The sequence below is a fragment of the Sceloporus occidentalis genome, unplaced genomic scaffold, assembly GCF_023333645.1.
Source record: "Sceloporus occidentalis isolate IW3139 unplaced genomic scaffold, rSceOcc1.0.p SCAF_41, whole genome shotgun sequence".
NCBI lineage: Eukaryota > Metazoa > Chordata > Lepidosauria > Squamata > Phrynosomatidae > Sceloporus > Sceloporus occidentalis.
In genome coordinates this window covers 4115974-4140556 of record NW_028317021.1, presented here as the reverse complement: position 1 = coordinate 4140556, position 24583 = coordinate 4115974, and the positions used below count along the sequence as shown (strand labels likewise).

The window sequence follows — 24583 nt, the reverse complement described above, 5'->3', positions numbered from 1 at the left end:
TTTGTTTTAACAGGCTGTGGCCTATACAGTTTAATGCTACTACAAGCAGCACAAGAACTCCGACGTTTGTTCTTAGATCAATGCAGTGTTCATTTATTATTTGTACTTACAAAAAGAAACTTCCCAAAAACCAACCCTCCCTTTTTAACTATCCCCCTCCCACAAATGCCTTGTACAAATAGTTAAAAATTAAAAACCAAATAACATTAATTTTGGTACAATTATTCAGTAACACAACTGTCATAATTAACAGGTTAAGTTTCATACAACCAGGTGACTTGGTAAGGGGGAAATTCTGGTTATTGGCCAAATAATTTTTTTTCATATTACAAGTTAGCAAATTCTAGTACAAAAATAGTCCATGTGATACAACAGCCTGCTTTCTTTTATTGTTATTCACAGTTAGAAGTCTGTTGGCGGCATATTCCCTAAGCAGTTTATGGGACTCCTCCTTATGTAACCCAAATATATGACAGAGCCTCAATAAATCCTTAGTAACGAACCCTATAACAAGGGTTAATGTGATGTTCAGTTTATCGTCTGTGCTTTTTGCGGGATATCCAAAATCCAAGTGGCTCCCAAATAGTCCCTTTGATCACTGTCACTATGAGATCTGGAATCAAAAGGATCCCTGAAGGACATTTTCCAAAACTTTCCACAGTTGCCAAAGGCCACATCTGTAATGCTCAAATTTCACCTGGAAAAAAACCTCCAAACTCTATTCATCCCCTTATTCCACACATTCTTCTTGTGACCTTCTTTTTAAAAAACGAAACAAAACCAAACTGAATTTTGTTTGTTAGAACAAATCGGGGCCTGGTTCTTGTATTTTCCCTTCCCATCCAACTCTGACTATGGCCCTCCACTTCTGTCTTAATGCTTGTCGGCAATTTCCCCCCACAGGCCAGAGAAGATGCTACTTGTCTCTCAAGATGTCTAGTTGCTCTTGATATTCTGTGAAGAGCCGCTGGAAACGAAGGTTCTGGCCAATGACGGGAAGCAGTTCCTTAAGCAGATCTCGCTTTCGTAAGCCCTGTATAGAAACAAAAAGAAAACAATTCCTTAAACATTCATACACTGCCTCAGTCAGAGCCCCTGGGACTCTGTTTTAAGACCTAAATGGGGACTAGAAATTGTAAGTGATTTCACAAGTTCCTTCTCTCTGAAGAAGGGTTCAGATTTGAGATTGGCTACCCTACAGCATCACAGCCTCCTGGTGACGCCAAAAGAAAAGCTGATGTATTATTATGCACAAATTTTCCAGCAAACCCTTAAGGAAGGCAAGCATGATCTCTGGCTCCACCGAATCTACCCCATACTTTTTGCACCACCTAGCAAAGGTAATCTAGGTAGCTTTTTCTCTCTCTAAGAGAAAGGAAAAGCTCAACAAATAATCATTGACAGTCTCCCTTGGAGCTAGGCAAGAAACTGGAAATAGACTGCTCCTTTGCTAGGAAGTGCACTTCAGGCTTACTTTGCATATTGCTGCCTACTGAAGCAAATGAGAGTAGCAACTCAACCAAGAATATTTCTCCACTGCAGGAAAAAAACAGTACTTACCACAACAGTTGATTCCCACTGACTTCCAGATGAGGAATGGACTGGACCTAATAAATCCTTGCATAATTCCCGCAATCGATATTCAAACCCTAATGAAGACACAAAGTGAAATCACATTCGTAAGCATCACATCCTTTGCACAATTCAGACAACAGAACTCAGTGGGGGCAGCAAAAGAAAGAGAAAGGTCTTGGCCAGAGGACATTGTAAGTTATAAAATGACTCCGTAAAGAATCAGGGCAAAAAGAAAATGGAGACCAGGGAATGAAAAGGTGAACAAGGTATCCATTCTAAGTTATTTCTTCACTGCTAGCCTAGTGGCCCAGAGTCTGATCCAGCCATTAAGTACAACTTTTCAAACAGCAGGTGCCAGATTGGAGAGGGGCACGCTACCATCTCAATGCTTTACTTGTAGAAGGTCTCATGTTCAGTCCATGATACCACCATCCTAAATGGTAGCTGGTGCTGAAGAACATCTCTGCTTGAAACCCTGGACCTGCTGTTGTTCAAGACAATAATAGTAGACTAGATGGACAAATAGCCTAAATAGTACCTCATGTTTTATTCACCCATCCTATTTTAGCAGCTATGTTTCCATTTGATTTATATTTCAAACTGAGTTTAATTGCCTTGTTCACTGCATGATAGATTTTTTGACTTGAGCCAGTTAATAATAATTAATTAATAATTTGTTTTATTTATATACCGCTATTCCAAAGATCATAGCGGTGAACAGCAAGTAAGCTAATTAGCAAGTAAGCTAATTTGCCCCCAACAGTCTGGGTACTCATTTTAGCGACCTCGGAAGGATGCAAGCCTGAGTCAAGCTTGGGCCCTTTTGCTGGTCTTGAACTCGCAACCTTGTGGTTTCGAGTGAATGGCTGCAGTACAGGCATTTAACCACTGCGCCACCAGTGTCAGAATTAATGCTGAAGATGTGTAGAAGTATTAGTTTAACAGAATCCAAGACAGGATGACAAGAGTTTCTCAGAGCTCTTAAGTGAAGAGGACAAGAACCTGTTGCCTATAATAGCTGATGACTGGAGGACTACAAAAAACAACAACATAGAACTTTAGAGGAGAATGCCCAACCAAGTGCAATGAGAGAAGGCAGGGTGGAAATCTGAAAATTAAAAGGATACTTCCATGGAACATAAAAACACAAGGACCTCACCTTCATTAACTAGATACCGTGCATAGATAAGAAGCCAGTGGCGGTATTCGTGACTTGATTGTAAGGCCAACGCAGCTGCTACCTGGCTCTCCAAGTACGCCAGAGTAGTTTCTTGCTGGACCAATAGAGGCATAGAGAACAACTTTGCTGCTTGCCTTCCAGAACTGAAATAATGAACAAAGATAGGAACATTTGCAACAGTCAGGAAGCAAGTGGCTAAAAGGTAAGAGTCAGTGTATACACTCGTACATTTGTGGCTATATCGAGACTTGAAGGGCAAACCGTGAGCATCTGCATCCATGTGTTTAGCTTTTCTTCACCTGTTCCCACATGAGAGAAGCTTCCACCTGTGGTTTGTTGCTATGATTTTCTAATAAACCATCTTAAATCTAGGGCAGAAGCTTCTCATCTCCTTTCTGGAAGCAAGAAGGAAGGAGCAGAGAAAAGGGTACAAGCCAGAGGCTGCATGCTTCCTTCTTCTGGTTCATTCTATCTATTTGGAAGGCAATTCATGTTTTGTTTTTACGTCTGAACCATAATTACCAATATAGTACCATCTGTGTGTACTGTGGTGTTTTTCAGTGAATGAGAGGACAGGTTGACAGGATAAAAACAGGCCTAAGGGAGACAAAGAGAGACAGGAAGGAAATGAAGATGGGACAAAAGGAAGAATATGTGATTATTTTAGTTACTCACACCCATTAGAGCAAGACTTTAAGATTAGAGTGTGGAACCTTTATCAATGTGTTTGTGTGCCTTATCCAACTTTCAGAAGCCCTCTGCAAGCAACCAGTTCAAATCTCCTGCAAGAGTGACCTAGTCTTCTCCCTCAAGAGTGACCTACAGGCCAAGAATGAGAAAGGAGAGCAAGGCTAGCATTAAAAAGTGATGCAACACTCAAGTTCTTACTTAGCTGTTTTCCCTTGGATTATGGCTAAAGGTCCCGAACACAGCATAGCCTCCTGGGATGGTAAACTGTTCCTGAAGTCTGCACATTGTGCTAGAGTCTCCTGCTTGTCAGAGATAAGGTTCCTGGAAAGACAATATATATTTTGGAGCTAAATAAATGGGAAATGAGATGCCGTGTTTTGAAAATCAAAAGGGACGACAGACTGTTCCAGTGTCTCCTTTCCCAATCTGGTGAAAATTAGTAAACACCCAACCCTTGTAAACCTTTTGAAATCCATGGTACCAGGTTTCCTGGTGCAAGGACGCAAGCACAAGCTTCAAGCGACAGGGTAGTAAAATGGAGGGAAAGGCTTGCAAGTTAACCTTAACTCATTTAGAACCATTTTTACTCAACAAGTCACATTTTGTTGCAGAATTCCCATAGAATTAGACTTTCAATGTAGACATTTAGTGACATCACCACTGTAAGAGTTGAAAACAATGTTTTCAAGCCACTTGCCACATACAAGGTTTTTTTTTTAAAAAAAGGATCAAAATGGCTGAGACAAAAATCGAAGCAACAAAATCTATTACTTTTGCTAACTGTACATTTTTTGTCCTAGCCAATGTAATGTGTATTGGAACAAAAAATGTCCAGTACCATTTTAGGGGGACCCAAAATGTCAAGAGGCAGGTGACCTATTCTGTTTGGAATATGTCATAGGGCATTGGTATTCTCAGTAGGTTCAAGAAACAGAAGATGTGTAAAGTTAACTCCTCCAGTGCTGCCAACCCTTAATTTATCAGAATTCCCATGGGATCAGAATATAGCCCAAAACTCACTTAATTCAACTGCTTTATCTGTCAAATTCAGAGTCAAGGCTGCATTCTACAGTCCACTCATTCCAACATAAAAGCTCTGAAAGTCATGAGGACTGCTGCAGAGAAAAAGCGCTTCACAATAACGGCTATCATTTTAAATTAAGCCATCAAATAAAAGGTACTGGACAACTGATGTCTGAGCCATAGATCTGTTCCCATTTAGCATAATTTATACCAAAACAGACAAATCAAAGCTTCCCCCATGCAATACTTACCAGGAAGACAGAGATGGGCTAAAACAGTATGCTTTGCCATCGGACATGTTCATTATAGGGATGCCATGTTGTGTCAACAAGATCTGAGACACAGTGGTTTCGCTTCCTATGGATCAAATCATACCAAATATTTAGATTTCCTTGTGGTAAAAAGATGGTGAGGTCAATGAAGAGAAGTAATAGGCAGGTTTGCATGCAAATGGCCCTTGGCATTTGCAGGTGAAAGAACCCAGGTACCAAGACACAAAAAGCCATCTGCCTGGAAGAACTGCTGCTAACCAGAATTTTCAGTAGTGACCTAGATGGACCAATGGTTTTGACTCTGAGCTTGGAAACATTACTTTTATGGACTGCAATTCTCAAAACTTCCCAGGGATGTAGTTCAAAACAGTAATACCTCCAAGCTCACCTCCAAGCTATCGTCTGCCATATAAGGCAGTTTCATGTGCTATGTTTGTTAGGGTGCTACAAGAGTGCAAAGTCAATGAAAATACACGGTGCAAATATTCTTTGTCCTCCTCCGCAGTTTTCAGAAGAAAGAAAAGGTGGGAAAAGTGATGTGAAAATTCAGGAGGGATGAAATTATAAGACAATATCATCTGGATCCCCCTGCCTTAAAAGCTGTGAATGAGGCAGGCCAACAAAAGTCTCTCAAAGAAGCACACTTCTGCAACAGGGAGTACTCCATACATGACAAACTTTGGCAACTAGATCACATGCCGGGGGAGGGGGGGGACAAGGAAAATAAGTACAGTATTCACATTGACTATTCATAATAGACTTTTACAACCAATATGTCTTTGCAGGAAAGGGAGAATTAGCCCCCCTTACCAATTTTCTCTGCTAGCAACATGTTAGAAGATTGGAGGAGCCTGGAAGAAAGTACCAGCATTGTGTGCAAAAGCCCCTTGAGAAAAGGCTCCTTGGAAACAATGAGCTGAACAGAGCAGCTAATAGGAAGGATTGAACAGTGCAACTGAAATGCAGGTGGGAAGAATAGCAGAGAAGTGGCAGACCCTTGTATTTTGACTTTCAGCCATAGACACTGCTTAATATGTAGCACTTAGGCAGCAACAGCATTAGAAATTGCATTTACAATAGCATTTATATCATTACCTGCTAAAATTGTTTGCAGCGACTCATCTTTCACCACTACCGATCGTTTCTGAACATTCCTGAAAAGTAAACGAAACAGTGTCTAAGTGGTTTACAACTGTAAGCTAATTTGCCCCCAACAATCTGGGTACTCATTTTAGCGACCTCAGAAGGATGAAAGCATGAGTTGAGCTTGAGCCCTTTTGCTGGTCTTGAACTTGCAACCTTGTGGTTCTGAGCGAGTGGCTGCAGTACAGGCATTTAACCACTGCACCATCAGGGCTCAGTTGTGCCACACAGACTCAATTGCCATCACTGCAGCATACTGTACTCTCCCTATGGGGGCCGAAATGTTAGTGACACTGTTACATCTTCCTACTTACCAGACAGAGAGGGTTGCTGCAGTTGTAAGAGCCATAACGTAGAACCCTGTGCAGTGCAAAGTAGAGATGGGTGAATGCAGAACAATGGGGGGAAGCAGGCGGCGCCCACAAGCCGAAAACACTGACAGGGTTCTCTTCTCACAAGCAACACTCACCACCTCACTAGAAAAGACCAAGAGGAAATTCGCCTCAGAGGTTATGCTTATTTAAAACTAAACTTTAATAGTCTCCAGAGCAAACTACACACAATCAACAAATATATTTAAAAAAGCCCAAGGGGGAAAAAACCTAACTACTCTAAAATCAGCATTAAGAAATAAAAACAAATATAGTTCTATATATATTTTCCAACTAAATTTTGGGAGAATAGGGTAGCCTTGATTGTATGTTCCTGCATGGCAGATGGTCAGACTAGATGGCGCTGGTCTCTTCCATTTCTATGATTCTATGAAGCTTAAGCCAACATTATGCAAAAAGCATAATTATCTCAATAGTCATGTTCCAATGCACCTTTGCTCAAGGGTGCGGACACTCATAGGCACTCATACGGTACCCTAAATCTCTGTGTAAATGAGAGATAAGACACCCTTGCAGCTTTGCTTTGGGCCTAAACCCACTGAATCAATTGTTGAAAGCTTTTACAGCCCTACGATTCCAGACAACTAAAACCATTTACGTTGAAGGCAGATATAAAAAGATCCCTAAGGAGCAGCGTTATTTGCATTTGTGGAAGACACCATACACTATATGCTACATTGTAGGATATATAAATCCCCAAGAGTTTTTGAAAAGAAGTTTAGAACTTGTAGCTAACCAAAATGACCTGGAGAAAATCATTTACTTGTTAGCTAATACAGCTAAGTCTGTGATGTTCAACACTGCCAAATGCACTGTGAAAGCAGCTAAACGTAGATTAGATTTTGAGGATAAAGGCCTGCATGGGAATCTGCAATAAATAAATTATACTAATTTGAACGGATTCTGGAAACCTGTGATATGTTTTAGTATGAAAGATTTTTGTTATTCTAGTGTAAACATATTGCTTTATATGTTATAGAGTTAACTGACTGTAAAAGTTTTAAAAGGTTTTAATTATTTTTATTTTTTTAATTTTATGACTATAACCTGTATTTGGTTGTTAGGAATAAACTGTGTGAATGAGTCAATGTGTATGCAAATTTCACTCTGATTCAATGGGTCTACTTTAGTTGAGACGACTATGGCTATTTAGGACTTGAACTACAACTCTCATATGCCCCAGTGAGCTTTGCCATAAATTGAGGATTATGTAGTTTGTACTTGAAACACCGGAAAGACTCCTGATATAAATGTTATGTATAGTTATCTGAGCAGTTATGTTCCAGTGCACCCTTGCTCAAGTGTGAGGACTGCTGCACATACTTACCAGCTTCCTGCTGCTGAGAGAATGCGGCTGGTGAGCACCGTTTCCCATTCCTTTCCTTCTCGATTGCACTTTAACCTGCTAAGTTTTGAACCTCCCACTGCAGTGATTTCATTCTCCACTTCAATATACATGGAGGGATCTGAGCTTACCTGAAAAAGACAGTCAGTCAGTCATAACTGGTAACACAATAATCATAACCGGCAAACATTTGCAATATGAATAGAGTTCAGGAGGCTTGTGTCTTCAGAGATTTTTGTGCTATGGAAAAGAAAGCGAACCTCAGTGTACAGAAGATGAACGGCAAAGCCAGGCAAGCTACTCCTCATCATTTCTTTCCATTTGAAGTTCAAAACATGGCTTGGGATCTAAAAGTCTGTTATTTCAAGTGCATGGGTACATTAGCCACATTTGCACTTAACATTTATTGTAGCTTGCTGTGAGCAAGCAGCTTGTTGGTGCAGAAAGCTTGTTTACTCCAGTTTAATTTCTCCCTTTGTGTGAGCAAGTGACATTCATCAGGATGTTTTACTGAGACTTTTTAAACCCAGTATTCTGGTTTGTCTTCCCAAACAATCCAGGAGCACAAGTCAGCAAAAACTACCTTTGAAAAAGAAATCAGGGAGATACAAAATACAAACCGTATTACATATTGCAGTATGCTGCTTCTTCATAGCAAACCAAGAATCCTGTGATACTGCCAATGTCTGAACGCCAACCCGTATAATCACACTAAAAACGTTCAGGACTCTGAAGGCAAGATTTTTGGAATGCCTAATCCTATGTTGTTGCTCTTTTCCTATATGGCTCAACTCAAGCCTTTTCATGACCCACAGTGTCTTCACACATATATGGTACTTCATGTAATTACATAAGCAAAAGATTATGGATCACCATCCAGACATTGTAGGATAAGCAACAACAAGGGAGAAGAAAGATTAATTAGGAATATGAGTATCAGAAAATGTAGTTGCATGTATCACCACCATCACTTTTATTTATATCGCACCTTTTTCCAGAATGGGGATTCATAACAGCTTTCATGTATACTCAGATTTTCTTAGGGTTTGAACAAATCAGCATCTGTTTCATTTATTTTGGAGAGACACTGGGAATCTCTCTTTGAGCTTTGGCTTGACACCCAGTCCATTCACACAAGCCATGCCAACTACAGGCAGCCCCCCACATTCACTGGTTTACCTTTCATGGATTGGACAATTTGCGGATTTGATTAACATGTTCTCTCTAGGAATCTCTAGGCCCTCTAGCATGATTCTGTAGTCAACTTCCACTGGACGCTGACGTATTATCATGCTGGAGGACCTAAAGAAGCCTACAGAAGAGTTCTCGGGTTAAAAAGAAGTATTCAAGATTTTTATTTATATTCACATTTTTTCCACTTTTGCAGCCCTGTAAATGGGGTGATGGTGGTGACTGTATATAACCTCTTAAGCCCCAGGAAGAAATGTAAGCAACTGCACTGAAGTGCAACAGTTCTTCTCCACTCTGTCTAAGTTTAGTTTGATCATTCACTTACTTGCAACGCAAATGATTTCTGTGGGACCGGGGTTGGCAGTTTAAGTGCTAACGGTGCACTGTGGCAAGCACCATCCTTGTCTGAAGCCAATAGAGCTGGGGACTGAAAAACACACAAAAACTCACACATGTAGCTTAATGCAAAATGCCCACAACATTTCAGATGCAATGTGCATTATGGAAAAGGCTCCTTCTCACCAACTGCTCTGGAAGAAGTACCGTATATACTCGAATATAAGTCGAGAAATTTATGCCCCAAAATTGCCTCTAAAATGTTGGGGTAGACTTATAGAGGGGTCAACTGATTGGCAGTGCTTAGAAGGGTCCCCAAGCAAGCAAGCCTGCCACCCCAATCTCCCTTGAAGACCAATTCCTTCCCTGCTCCAGTCCGTTTCCCAAGCCTTGGCTTCCTAGTGCAAAAACTCCCCATTTCAAAGCACTCGTGTCTCTCTCTGCTCCCTTTTGCTAGCCTTGGCTTTCTAGCAGAAATACTCCCCATTTAAAAAAACTTACTTCTCTTTTACTCTGTTTTGAAAGCCTTGGCTTCCCAAGGAAAAACTTCTCCATTTAAATCCAGTTTGCTCCGTTTTGCATGCCCTGGCTTCCAAAGGAAAAACCTCTCCATTTAAATCCAGTTGCTTCTATTTATTTTTGCAAAACCTGGTTTCCCAAGGAAAAACCCCTTCATTTAAATCCAGTTGCTTCTATTTATTTTTGCAAAACCTGGTTTCCCAAGGAAAAACCTCTCCATTTAAGTCCAATTGCTTGTCTTTTGCTCTCTTTGCAAGACCTGACTTCCCATAGAAAAACCTCTCCATTTAAATCCACTTGTTTTTCTTTTTGCTCCCTTTTGCAAAACCTGGTCTCAGGGAAAACCTCTCCATTTAAATCCAGGTGCTTCCTTTCTCAATCCAATGTTATAAGTAAACCTCTCCTCCAGCACCTGAGAGTTGACTGGGAGAGGTCCAGAGAAGGAGGGACGTAAGTGGTATTTCCCCCTTTCCATCCTTCTTTATAGAAATTTTACCCTCGACTTATCCACGGGTCATTTCAAAATCCAGGATTTTGACCTTGAAACCTTCCCTCGACTTATACACGAGGTCGACTTATACATGAGTATATACGGTAATCCAGGGGCACAGAAAGCAAAGACGACAGAAGCAGTCTTCTGCTCCTGATCCATCTTGAGTTTTCAACTGGGTGCCAGTTAGAAAGGAAGAGTATTCATCTATCAAACACATTCCATCTCTCTCTTCCCATTTCCCTCCCCACTCTCACACCTGAGTTGTACAATGTACCTCTGGTACACTGGACTCTTAAATGGTCGCACTTGTGGCACTCTTTCTTATTTTGTTTTCTAATGTCAAAATAAGGTAACTACAAGGTTAGTAATAAAAGAGGAGAGGAAGTGATCAGATGCAAAAAAAGAGCAAGATATTGTTAAATATAAAACTGGAGTTTTGCCAGGTGTTGGAGGCCTGAAGGGCCATAACCCCCATTGCATTCCCCTTTTATCCTTTTCAATTAAAAAACTGCATTGATTCAAAATTCACACATTCTCTAGTTAAAGGGAGGAATTTCACTGCATGTTTACATACCCTGGGTTGGTTTAATCCCAGGAAAGGCCTTTATTGAACAAGGAAATAAAATGAAATTCAACTTCCAGTGTACCTCTTTGTTAATTAGGGGTCCAAAACCAGGCGAAATTGCCCTTCAGACCTAGTCTGGATTTGTAAAAATTGAAATATTTCTGGAAAACACTTTTTGAGGAGCTTGGGGGGGGGGGGAATGCTATGCAGCCCACAGATCACATTTTCCACACCTTGGTGTAAAACAAATTATTGAGTGCCCCCCATCAAACTCAGTGTAAGTTGCACGCCCAAAAATTCTTTCCTAAATTCAACTGTGTGTTGTATTTTGTGCTTTCAGTCATTTCTGACTTATGGTGCCCCAAAGGCCTTTGCCTTCCTCTCAGGCCAAGAGAATGGGACTTATCCAAGGTCACCCAGTAGGTTTCCATGGCTGAGAAAGGATTTGACCTCTGGTCTCCTGGAGTACTAATGCAACACAAAAGCCACTACACTACACTGGGTCCTTCTCCATTGCTACTGTAAAACAAGCCATATGTGTGGCTTTTTCAATCTCACCGCCAAAAACATTTTATTGCATTCCATTATCTGCTTAATATACAGTACAATCTGAAGTGGGAGCCATGTTGCAATTAGAGGTAAAGCTGCCTCCTAAAAAGTTGACCAAATATGCCTCTAAAACATACTTTGTATTCTCAATTGGAACAAATGAAACAAACAAGCCGCCGCCATTCTGGCACTCCTGGATTACAAAACAAGGGTGGGAATCACATGCCCCGCCTGATGCTGTTGGACTGGGATTCTCAGCACTTCTTAGGACTGCATATGGTGGCTAGGATTGTTGGGACCTGGTCCAACAACATCTGGAAGGATGCATGATTTCCACTGCAATTATACAAGAACCCACAATAGCACAAAAGGGATCACAAGTAACCTTAGTTACCTGAACGGTTAGAGTGACAGGCATGAGCCTAGAATCCTTTCGAGGCCTGCCTTTTTTCTTCTTTTCTACTTCAAGTTCCAATTTACGCTTAGATAGTGACATAGGCTTAGCTGGGACCTTTTCCTCACTGTCGCTGCTGCTTTCTAGGAGATCCCTGGGTTTATTGTCCCTAATCGAGTTCTGCTCCTTTAGTCTGCATGAGAAACAAACAACAATTAGTTGCACAATTTGCTTCAGGTTTCTGAAGCTTCCCAAATTAGCCCATTGTCTATTTTTTTAGATAAGCATCAGACAGATAAGATCATGTTCATAGTTCAGTTTAGGACAGTGTAGGGCTGGAAGGAAACTGCACTTTGTATGGGCTGAAGTCCCAAGACGCGGCTGAGGCCAGAGCCATCCCTACCGTTAGTTAGAGCGAAGTGGTTGCTTTAAGCAGAAGATGCAGGGATGTGGCAAGAAGCTGTTCAAGGAAAGAGCTGTGTGCCATGCAATTGCCAGTCTAGTCAATGGGAAGCATGGAATAGGAAGGAGGGCACCAAATCGTTTCAGGCAAGAAAAACTGGGGGGGAACCATAGCTGAGGAAAATTCATTAAAACATTTAACACAGCCTCACTGGTATGTGTGATACAAGTGGGTTGTATCACAGTTATCAAGTAGACATTTAACATAGCCTCACTGGTACGCTGAGCCTCCCTTATCTGGAATTCCAAAATACTCCAAGAACCAAAACTTTTTATGGGTGCTGAGATAGTGACACCTTTGCTTTCTGACAGTTCAATGCACACAAACACAATGCACAAAATTATTAAAAAGCTTCTATAACATTACCTTCAGGTGCTCTTGGCCCTGCTGTTGCCCCTGGAAGGCCAAATGGCTGCTGTAGCCAGGAGAGCCTTTGCCCAGTTTCTGCTGGTGTGCCAGCAGCACCCCTTCCTAGTGAGTGCAGATCTGGCTACAGTGACTCTTGCCTTAACTACCTTCTGAATAGACTATGGTAATACACTCTACATGGGACTCCCTTGGAAAAGTGTTCAAAAACTACAACTAGGGCAAAATCCAGCAGCCAGATTTGGCAGCTGTGCATTTTAGAGACCATCTGACATCACAAGAACTGCACCAGCTTCCAAGCTCAATTCAAGGTCCTGGTTTTGGCCTACAAAGCTCTGAACAGCTTGGGGCCAGGATATCTAAAAGATGGATCTCCCCCCATATGAACCTGCTCCAAATTTGAAAGCATCAATGCACATCCTTTTGTCTATCTCCCCATACTATGGGGCTGGGTTGGTGGGTACGCATGACAGGGCTGTCTCTGTAGCAGCCTCCTGACTGTGGAACTCTCCCCCTAGGAAAATCAGACTGGCTCCATCTCTTTCAAGTTTTTATGTCTGTTTTCCAAAGTTTTTTATTCATACATTAAATGTTTTAATTGACAACGTTTCCAAGGCATGCTCCTCCTCTGCATTCTCCTCGATTAAAATAACTGCACACCTATGTGGAATGGGATATGTGTTTCACAAACACTACCCATTCCCCCCGACTCACAGCACAACAAACTAGATTTCAGAGTGGAGGGAAGTTTCAAATGCACTTTCAGATATTCTGCGTGAGGAGAGGACAAAACTGCCATTTCACAAATTAATATCTATCAGTCTTCCCCAAGAGCTGGAAAAATAAAGACTGCGGGCACACAGCTCCCCAAAACCCAAAAGTGGCAATCAATATTCTGGCCATATCTCATGTCACTTTTTTTCTTTTGTTTCTCTTTCTGTAACTGTTTGAAGACTTTCATCTATAATCCTATTAGATTTTTCTTTCTGTTTGCAGGGCATGTCATTTTGCATTCTTCCCTGACAATGTCTCTGGTTTTGGTCCAGAGTTCTTCTGGGTCTCAGTCTATAGCACTTACTCTTACTCTTAAACCTCTGGTCTTTAACTTCTATAGGGACATTCTTCCAAGTTTTATTTTGGCAAATTATTGATTTATTGTTCATCTTTAGTTTTAATCTAATTTTTGGTGCTACCAGTTGTGGTCTGTACTATAATCAGCTCCAGCCTTGTTTTTGTAGAGAGAATGAGCTTCTCCATCTTCCGCTTCCAATTATGTAGTCTATTTGATTTCTTTATTGGCTTCCAATAGACATCCATGAATACAGTCGTCGCTTTTGTTGTTTGAAGAATGTGTTTGCAATGAACAAATTGTTGGCCTCATAATATTTGGTAAACTATGCTCCTGCTTTTAAGGTCCTGCAGGGAGACAATGCAGCATGCACCGCTACCTGGTATCTTTTTAGCTGGAAATGCAAAAGACTGAACTTTGGAACCCCTGCATAGAAAACACATTATTTTTCTACATTCTGTGATTAACTGCTTGACTTGTGGCTATTAGGTCCACTGCAGCTATTTTTAATCCCATGTGCCTTCTTCCACCTGTGCCGCTCGTTCCTTACCTGTCTATGGCAATCTGATTTGTGTGTACAATAGCAGAAGTCCCTGAGGTGGCTTTGGATCGCTCCGTAAATCTAGAATCAAACGCTTTCATCGGCTCTATCTTGGAAGAAGCCGTCAGCACAGAGGGCGATGACGTAGGAGGAGCAGCTGAAGCCGAGGTAGCATTTACACTGTAAAAAGATGGGGGAGAGAGGAAGCATTTGAGTTTTTAAAAAACACATGGAAAAAGCTGTACAGGCTAACCAAGTGCTTCAAACCAAGCTCTCAAGGTATGGAAGACTGCAACATCAATCCTTGTGCCATCTTCCCACACCACTCCCCCAACCTACCGTCTAGTAACAAGGAGCATATTGGCTGTGAATACAGACACTGCTTTTTGGACAGTGATGGCTTGTAGGGATGTGATTATATGATGTGTAAATTGACACTTCCCACACCAAGGGCACCCTTTGGCCACTTGCTATCAAACTGAAGCTAGATGGTCCCCATCCAACTTTCTCCTTAAAACATTGTTCCCTGACTTGTGAGATCCCTGTTAAAGTGAAGATCATTAATTGATGGCAGAAGTCTTTGCCTTCATGTCCCATTGTTCAGTGATCCTTAGAATTCAGTAGAAAGGGAGAGAAGGTTAAAACCTCTCCATCTCCGTGTGCTGAGATACACATATGTTTATGTGTCCCCCCCCCCCCAAATGACACATGTCCCCACTATTGGTCACAAAGGCTGTAAACGCTGGTGAAATTACATATAAGCTAACCCATATATTCACAGAGCAATTAAATGCGGACTTACAAAGTGACAAGCTAAAAAAATTAAACACAAATGTGCACACACACCTTTAGAATGAATTCATAACTAATTAAATATGGGACACTAGTGTTCAAAATTTACTGAGAAAGAAATAGTCTGAAGTCACATGATGTAGACATCTTACTCAAATTATCAGTTGTCTTTAAAGTGCCTGTATGGGATTTGATTTACTTACTACTGTAAGTAACAATAATGATGTCACCATAAAGTGGGTATCTTTTACTCAAGTGTTTCGCTCTGAGAATCTCTTGGACTCTTATAATACATAATTCCTTTGAACGTCAGATTATTCTGAAACTTTCTGTTTTCAGATTAGCAACGGTAGAAAATCTGGCTAGTTCCTCCACTTGACACTCAGAACTGACTGCCGGAGGTATTGTTTTAATACCTACGTATACCGAAAAGTTTAATGTTATCTGGATCCGGCTGGTAGGCTGTATATGACTGATAGTATCAATATATAACTGTTTTAATGAATTGATTATTGTTAGCCTTACAGAAATGAACATCTTTAATTAGATTTTTATATGCAGTTTGAAAAAGAATGGGTACTAGACTGTTTTATTGTAGTGGTATTTTATTATTTAGTGATATTTTATTGTGCCATAATCATATTGTGGTTATGCCAGTGTAAGGATTATTTCCAGTGTTGTGCAAAGAGGTATGTGGTCTTATAGGGCACCTCTTCAGATGCTAATGCGCATTAGTTCCCTTATTTCAAAATAAGGTAGGCCAGTCCTACTCCATCTGCTGAATAGATCCTGGACTTCTGCCTCAAAATCCTACCCTAGCTGTGTGTCTGAAGCAACGTGGGACTATATGAACTTTTTTCATGATAGTTCTTAACTGACACATGTTGGGCAGGACAAGGTGGACAGGGATGAAATCCCAAAAGTCAGAACATGAAATCCCTTGCTCGATACTGACCCATCTTTGTTGGCTGCATCTTCAGCTGGTTTAACACTGACTGCCACAGGTTCTAAGGCAGGCTTAGATGTGCCAAGGGAATTGGTTGCATTGTAATCTAAAGACATGAGCTGATTCGTTTGGGAAGCTGACATCATTGAGCCTGCTAAGGATCCAGATATTGGGATACTATTGAAAAAAGCTGTTGAAAAATCCCTATTTAAAGGGAAGGGAAGGAAAAAGAGAGAACAGTCAAGAAAAATGTTATTTTTTTTTAAATGTCGTGACTACATGCATGCTTATATGATCAAAGACACAGACTTTACACACAAGGTTACAGGTTTAGAAGAAAAGGTGAGAGCTTCTTTAGCAATTTTTCCACTGCATTCTCTCCTCCCAAGTCAGCCTTAGTCATACTAAAAGGTACTTCCTAGTGCTGTCCATGGAAATGCACCTTGTATTTACTCTTTGGAGGAGCTATATGCAGTCAGAGATGAGCAAACCAACCCACATGGGACTTGCAGAATCTTTTAACAACAAAAGTAGAAAAGTGTATGTCCTTCTTATCTTCATTGTGCAGCAATTTCAATGTAAAATGAATTTCAAAGAGAGTGAGGGGCTACCAATTCAGAGAGGTAACTTGTCGTTCCCCAGGCAGCTTCATATTCAAGGAATTGCAGCCATCCCATCATCAACAACACTTAAATTCCTAATGGTGTTGCACTTTCAACACTCCAACAAATCATTACTCGACATGTTGCTCACCAGGTAACCTCAGGACAGTCACAATCTCTTCACATCACCTGCCTCATAGGGTTACGGAGAGGATAAAACAATGATAGGATTAAAAAGCAAAATGCAAATTTAACAAAGAAATGGTTTCCAGGTAGCGGTATCATCAGTCCATCGGATGGAACTTTTCACATGTTTGTGTGGCCACAGTTACCATGCAGTCAGTCATTTAGTGAGGTCTGAAAGCGCTGCCAGACTGTGCAGCTGATCTTTCACTGAACTTGTAATCTCACCTGACCAACACAAATGTTCTTCCAGATCAAAGTGAACATTTTCCAGATCAGACTCTCACAAGCATTATCTGGGTTCAATCAATTTAGTCCATAAACATATTCAGATGATGAGCAGCTCTTGCGGTAGAACAAACAGAAGAGTAGACTGTCTGTCATCTGCATACTCACACCCTACCCGGCAGTTTATCAGTATATGGCACTAGGGAGAGAATGGAATCTTATAGCACCTCACAAACAATGGGATTCCAGATTCCATAATATTCCACGAGTATTGGAATATTCTATTGAAACATAGGAGCCTATGGCTTCCCAAAGGAAGGAGACATGCTGGATTCCAAGGAAACATCTTCTCTGAATTGCAAATGGACATTAAACTTCCTCAACATTGAAAGTCTCCCAGTGACCACATGGTCAAAGGGGTAAGGTGCAGCCTGCAGATAGTTCTCCCTACCTTTTGAACTAAGACCAGAAACAGAAAATGCAGGCCTATGACTAACATCTTCAATTTCTTTCTCCTGTTTGCCTGATGAAGAAGCCAGTGTGACTTCAAAAGCTTGCAACATGTAATTGTGCATTTGGGTTGACCCAATAAAGGTATCATTGTTTGGATGTTATTGGATTTGCTCTATGGCCATCATGGCTACCCCTAGATTTTTTTTAGATTCTAAGAGTTGGTTGAGGTGCTATGTACAACATTAAATTCTTCACTGTATGTTCATGTTTCATGTTCAATGAGAGTTATTTAGTTATGTGTCTTTCATCCAATGTGTTCAAGTCGAGGTACATGTTCTCATTTCATCCTCACAACAATACTATGAGGTAGGTTTGTAGGTTAGAATGTGACTGGCTCAATGTCACCCCAGGGAGCTTCATGGCTGAGTTAGAACCAAAACCTGGATCTTACAAACCTAACCAACTACTACAGCACACTGGCTTCCCAGTTACATTCAACTTAAATAAACCCATCCTCTATTTCTCTGAAGAATTCACTGCCATATCCAGTCTCAAGCACTACCCCCTGCACTGCGTTATACAATAATATATTGCTTTACTGCAGAATCTGAAGAAATCTGTTTGGAATAAGGTTTCAAAACAAGTTATAAATATTTTGAAAAAAAGGTGGATGGTAGGAAGAAGGGATTTTTTAAGTATATGAGTTGGGAAGATCATGAGATAGACGTGGAAAAAAACCAACAAAACCTCAGTGTTATGTACCCAGTGTCCAGCTGAGCTATACAAAGAGGTGTGATCCTTCTCCGACCATCTGCTGTCCGGGTCTCAACTTGTTTCTTTAGAAGATTCTGTCAGAGGAAAGGTGGTTATTGGAACTTCTGTTTTATAAATTCTATAGAGGTATATCAGGCTATATCAAAAGTCCATACATTAGCTTCTTGGAAAGAATGACTTGTCTGTCTTGTGGTGTAAAACTGTCTTGCAAAACTCAGTACTGATGAAGATGAACAACAATAACAATGGTCTTCAAAATAAGCACTTGGAAGATCTTCTAAAGTTGTACTTCCGAAGGCTTCTAATATGAAAGGCCATGGTCCTTGAGCTGAATGTTGTTGTCTTAACAGATGTGAAGAGAAAGCAACAAAGCAGGATCTTGCTAACAGGAGGCCAAGGCAGTTTCCTGGAACTTTCTGAAATCTTAACTTCATCAACTAGACATACAATTTTCTACAGCTCATCCTTGTATGTAAAAAGGGGCAAGTGTCAATGAGGCACAATTTTAATCTTTCACATCAAAAAATCATTTAAAAAAAATTACACCAAAACCCCTTAATTGTTTACATTAAAAAAGGGGATGCTGGGGATTCCTCCTCTGTTCTCTTCACTTCTCCTCTTGAAAAGATACTTAGGCCTGTTACAGACTGCCAAAATAAAGCTGCTTCGGGTCTCTTTGGAGATATGCTGTTTAAATGATGCATGGGTCCTAAGAGTCTGGAGGTTGCGCCAAAGCCACACTCCATTCCTAAGCACTGGAGTGCAGCTTTGGTGCAGCTTCCAGATTCTTAGGATGCATGCATCATTTAAACAGCATACCTCCAAAGAGACCCGAAGCAGCTTTATTTTGGCAGTCTGTAACAGGCCTTAGACAAGTTATGACAGTAACTCTACTGTAATTTGGTTTTTACCTCTTTTGCAGTATGGTTTTATTCATATTTGTTTTCTCTTCTCCTATTTGCTTTTTTCTTATTTCCTCAGTTGTGTTACAATATATGCACTAGTACATCATTCCTTTTTAGCTAAGGGCCCGAAAAGACAGGCCAAAATAAAGCTGCTTCAGGTCACTTTGGAAGTATGCTGTTTAAATGATGCATGCGTCCTAAGAGGCTGGAAGCCGTGCCAAAGCCATGCTCCAGACCTAAGGACTGGAGCACAGCTTTGGCACAGCTTCTGGACTCTTAAGATGTGTGTGTCATTTAAACAGCATACCAAGTGGCCCGAAGCAGCTTTCTTTTGGCCTGTCTGTTCAGGCCCTAAGTCATTCACAAGCTTTGTACATGAAGGGTCTTATAATATCTACCTTCCTAATGTCCTCCAAGCTTTCTCCATTCACCATGCTTGCCACTTTCGGAGGCGGTGTTGCTGCTGCTGAACCAGTGGTCTCTCTTGCTGCTTCGTTCTTCTTTTCCACTTGCTGCTGCCTTTGCTGATACTTTAGCATCTCTGGGTTCTCAATAATAGCAGTAGACAGATGTGCCTCAGTCATTATAGCCAAGCTTTTCCCATAGGTAGACTGATGGATGTTGCTCTGAAAGGTATAAAAAGTTTTAACAGTAAATGTCTGTTTAAAACAGCAGTGCTTGATAAAAACTGACAGTAAACTGAGGCACAGACTGAATTATCCCAATAATGCAAGGCATACTGGTTCATCAGTTACCTTTGATTTTTCTCCCTCTGTCAACCCTGTTGGCTTTCATCATTATTTATTAATAAATGGCAATGGTTATGCTTTCCAAGGACTCTAACAAAGGTCCTTCCTCATTCTAAAGATCCTCTTTAATGAAGATGTCATGCATAGAAACTAGGGATCTTCAAGGTGCAAAACATGTGTAGCATCACTGAGATATGGACCTTTGTAGCCAACTGCAGGTGACGGTATGAAGGAGAGGTGGACCTGCACAAGCGTCCTGTTACAAAGAAACATGTCTCATGTTCCTGGGCATGATTCAAACTGTCAAACTGGCAATATAGCCCCTGAATAACCAAAAGCATTCTGCCATTCTAAAGTAACAAGCCAGTTCAAAATATCACTGTACCTTCTCCTCCTCACTCAGTGGATCACCAAGCTCATCCTGGGAAAAATCCAAAAAGGCCACTGACCCATCCATGGAGCATACCAGTATGCCAAGCCCATTCAAGGTCCTGAAGTACAAGAAGTCAAAGATCTTGATCAATACATTTCATACAATGGAAATAACAACTGGAAGGTTGAGGAATATTTGACAGACTGGCCAACCCAAAGCTTGTTTAGGTTTTCAGATCCATTAAGAAGCAAAAACGTCTAACGCCAGTAAGGTTCAACAATATAAATAAGAATTATTCAAGGCTACGTTGGAAAAGTTGCCAAGAAATTGGTACTTATATTCATATGTGGTGGAGCTGTAGATCTGTAAAGAAATTTTGGCAATTTGGTATTTAAAGAGATAAAAGAAACAACAGAAATTGACTTAGAATTTTGTCTAAAGACATAATTATCTATATATGATACAATTATCTATATATGATATGATCAACTGCACCCAGGCTATGAAGGAGTTAATTACAAATCTGTTAACAGCAGCAAGATTAATTATAGCAAAAAAGTGGAAAGATCAGGGAGATCTACAAATACAAGATTGGTATAAAGCGATATGGCAAATAGCAATTAATGATAGGTTAACTTGTGGAATTGCGGTAAAAAAAGGAATAATGAAGGGAAACAATTTTGAAGCAATACAGAAAATATTTGTACAAAAGGTTGTAGTAAAAGAGGGATATGCTTTACCTCCACAGGAAAAGTTACAATTTTGGAGGGTAGAGTAATATGAAGATAACAGGCTCAAGTGATGGGGAGCACTTGGGGAATGGGAGGGGGGAAATTAATTACTGATAAATTAATAGTATTATACCTTTGTGGAATGATGAACAGCATATGATGAAAAGAAGACAAGAAGAAGAATGAAGATATTAATAATCATTTTATGTGTGTTTTTTAAAAAATTACCGGTTTAGTTCATTTTAACATGGTTTAATATGAACAAGATTTAGATACGGTAATAAAGAACGGATAATTAATGTGATTTACCATATATATGCGAAATATTATGTAAAAGTTTTCTTATATTATTGTATGTAGGTTATAATACTAATAAAGATTTTTTTAAAAAAAGAAATAATAATTTAAAAAAGAACTCTACAATCTTCTGGAGAGGCCCTTTTCTCTATCCCAGGTTCATTTGGTGGAAACAAAGGACAGGGCCTTCTTGGTGGCTGCTCCAGGGCTTTTGAACTCCCTAGGGCAGTGATGGCGAACCTATGGCAGGCGTGGCAAAGGTGGCACTCAGAGCCCTCTCTGTAGGCACATGTGCCATCACCCCAGCACAGAGTTTGCCAGATTTTGTTACTAGAAAGCCAGAGGGACATGGCACTTTGCAATAAATAAGTGGGTTTTGGGTTGCAGTTTGGGCACTCGGCCTCTAAAAGGTTCACCATCATTGCCCTAGGGAAGCCAGGATGGTTTCCACTTTGCTTTGCTTCTATCCGCACATTCAAACATTCTTATGCAATCAGGCTTTTAGAAACTGACTAGGATGGCCTTTGAACGGTGTGCTGTGCTGTTTTTATGCTTTGCACATAGCCTTTCGTTGAATCTTCATGGCTTCAGTTTCATAAATGGATTAACTGTCTTTTAAATAACTTTTACATTTATACGTCAATCGACACTTCTGTACTGTTTTTAATCTGCACTGTTTTTAAATGTGTTGCTCACCAGTTTACAACCACCAGTTTCTTCTTCGCAGTAGGCCTATTGGTAATGCTTCCACACCAGCAGAGGGAGTAACTGGCAAGAGGACCAAGGCCACACTCCTTCCACTGCACTTGAAGAACCACAGTGCCAATGCATGGCAGGGGGGTGTTATTGCACAATGGCAGGCATCTACAGCAGAGGTTTTCAAAACTGACTTTTACAATTGCTGGAAGTCTCTTCACCATCTACTTTTTTGTCTACAAAGCAAGGCATGTACATCTCCTGTTGTAATAACGGCCATCCTGTCTTTCTAATACAATGGATATGCCTGTCTTGCAAGCAAATTTCTGTGAACTAATGTGTAATGTTAAAGAGTTGCCGTACCTTGGATCAAACATTAACTAGAACGGAGACTGCAGTCAAGAAGTATGAAGATTAGGAATGGGAATGGCAACCATGAAAAAACTAGCTAAGATCCTAAAGTGTAAAGACTGACAACTGAGCCCTAAAGAAAGCTTTGTCCAAGTCAGTGTATTCCCCCATCACCATGTAGATTGAGAGTCCGTTCTTCATATACTTAAAAGAATTGTGTGTATATACTTTGCGAATTACACCTGATTCCTTCTAGTGTGTTGCCATCTTCTGAAACGTTATCGTTTTAGAGTAATGTTTAAAGTGTTTTTCCACTTAAATGGTTCGCTTTGCCACACTAAATTCTCAGATCACAGTTTTCAAGGATTTAACCACCCTAGAATTACTAATTTCTTAATCTTGTTTGTTGTAGAAATACAGATATTTACATCCCTTTGATTGAAGCAACATGGAAATTTGTACAAAATTACTGTAAAAATCTAAAATGGTCACATATTAAAAAATGGAATGGTATGATGAAATTGGTATGGATCACTGAAAGCCATTGAAGGCTTTTAATTTAGAAAGGCTGAAAGAAGGGGTAGCTTTGAGACTAAATTTGTATCAGGTCTATTGAGAAGTTTTTAGTTCTTTTCATGCCACGAAGATATCTTGAATAATGATAACATCAAAATAATTATGAAACTTAAATGCTATATGAATATGGACAGGAATTTTATGTTTGTGTTCAATACCTTAGAGAAAGTACAAGGTACAATCACATCAAAAACAGTAGCACTCCAAGTTGTACAATATTTGCCTTGCCGAAAAGGATATGTGTGTGTCGTACATGTATATACATATTGTGCAAATTTGTGGTTTTCCTTAATTTGTAAAGAAATAAAGCCTATTTTCTTATACTTTGAAAAAATGGTATGTATAACCAGCACTGCTTGAAGGGCATGTGTATTGCAAACACTTGCATTTTCTTTTATTTTGTGAAATAAAAAATAAAAATAGTTTAAATAATGCCTGTACTGCAGCCACTGACTCACAAACCATAAGGTTGCGAGTTCAATACCAGCAAAATGGTTCAAGTTCGACTCAGGCTTGCATCTTTCCATAGGTCGCTAAAATGAGCCCCCACATTGTTGGGGGCAATTGCCTTACAGTTGTAAACTGCTTGGTGGACTGCTTAGGCGGTATGAAGCAGTATATAAATGAAGCTGCTATTGAGAGCTGGACACTGAAGAAAGCAGACCGAAAGAAAATGAACTCATTTCAGATGTGGCGCTGGAGAAGAGTGCTGAGGCTACTGTGGACAGCCAAAAACACAAACAAATGGGTCCTTGATCAGATCAAACCTGAATTCTCCCTGGAAGTTAAGATGAGGACATTGAGGCTGTCGTACTTTGGCCACATCATGAGAAGGGCAGGACTTATTAGCAAAGACAAAGAGAGGAAGATCTCACTCCAGATGGATGGACTCAGTCAGGAAGGTGATGGGCCTGAATTTATAGGACCTAAGCAGAGCAGTGGAGGAAAATGGGGTCTTGGAGATGTTCATCCACAGGGTCGCCACCAGTCAGGGATAACCCAAGGGCAGTTAACACACACACACACACAATGTGTAATGCTTATCTTTACCCTCTGGGCAAGTTCTGTATTAATCTGGATTCTTTATATTAACTTGAGGATAGAAAGTGACAAATATCCCGTCTTGCATTGGAATGAGAAAAAGAAAACACCCTCTCCCCTTTCAGAACTAGCAACAGCATCAAAACCAGCACAATCCCATTATTATTATTATTATTAAGCTTTATTTATATAGTGCTGTAAATTTACACAGTGCTGTACATACAATCTTTTTAGTTAGAAATTAAATTATACCATGAAAGTCACAGCGTACGCCAGGCTCAGCAACTATGAAGGCCCCCTCAATTGTTAAATTTTAAAAAGAACAAATTAATAGACTGTACTACCACTGTATTATGGAAGCCCCAAGCCCTAGGTAGGGGGCCTGTTAAATCAAATATTATAGAATGCCATACAAACTGTTAAGTGACCACAAGCAAACCGCTCAATGAAGGCAACATAAAATAAAAAATGACAGGGTGAGTGAATGGAAAATTACATTCAGTAGGTGAACAACTACTAAGCACGTTTTTACATAAATAATATATTAGGGTAGAATCAAAGCCATCTTACCATGAGATGTCCATAATCGACTTGTCAAACAGCTCATGTATAACAACCAAAGGCCTTTTCAGACACGTAAGCTAAAAACAAAAGTTTCAGATTGATGACAGTCACAGGTTAGCTTCAAACCCCACTCCTTTTAAGTTTTAACAGCAGGTGGAAAGCCAGCCCATGACTAAGGCTTGATAGCTGTATGTCCAACAGTAAAAAAAACCTAGA

The 24583-nt window shown here is 40.3% G+C and overlaps 1 protein-coding gene across 2 annotated transcripts in view; it reads right to left on the bottom strand.

Annotated features, from left to right (window-relative positions):
* Positions 1–24583, bottom strand: part of HIRA (histone cell cycle regulator) — a 55225-nt gene continuing 30642 nt past the window's right edge. Inside the window, exons 10-25 of one of the 2 annotated variants that reach the window (XM_089489790.1) lie at positions 24374–24444; positions 20124–20229; positions 19388–19615; positions 18073–18158; positions 15854–16048; positions 14116–14286; positions 11668–11860; positions 9137–9238; positions 7603–7751; positions 6198–6359; positions 5836–5894; positions 4720–4825; positions 3644–3766; positions 2735–2898; positions 1561–1649; positions 1–1033 (exon numbers count right to left, since the gene is read on the bottom strand). In XM_089489790.1, the coding sequence (XP_089345916.1) occupies positions 917–1033; positions 1561–1649; positions 2735–2898; positions 3644–3766; positions 4720–4825; positions 5836–5894; positions 6198–6359; positions 7603–7751; positions 9137–9238; positions 11668–11860; positions 14116–14286; positions 15854–16048; positions 18073–18158; positions 19388–19615; positions 20124–20229; positions 24374–24444 (2121 nt within the window). In that variant the 3' untranslated portion in view covers positions 1–916. The remainder of the gene's footprint in view (positions 1034–1560; positions 1650–2734; positions 2899–3643; positions 3767–4719; positions 4826–5835; positions 5895–6197; positions 6360–7602; positions 7752–9136; positions 9239–11667; positions 11861–14115; positions 14287–15853; positions 16049–18072; positions 18159–19387; positions 19616–20123; positions 20230–24373; positions 24445–24583) is intronic. The other variant, XM_089489791.1, reaches the window with a different exon arrangement.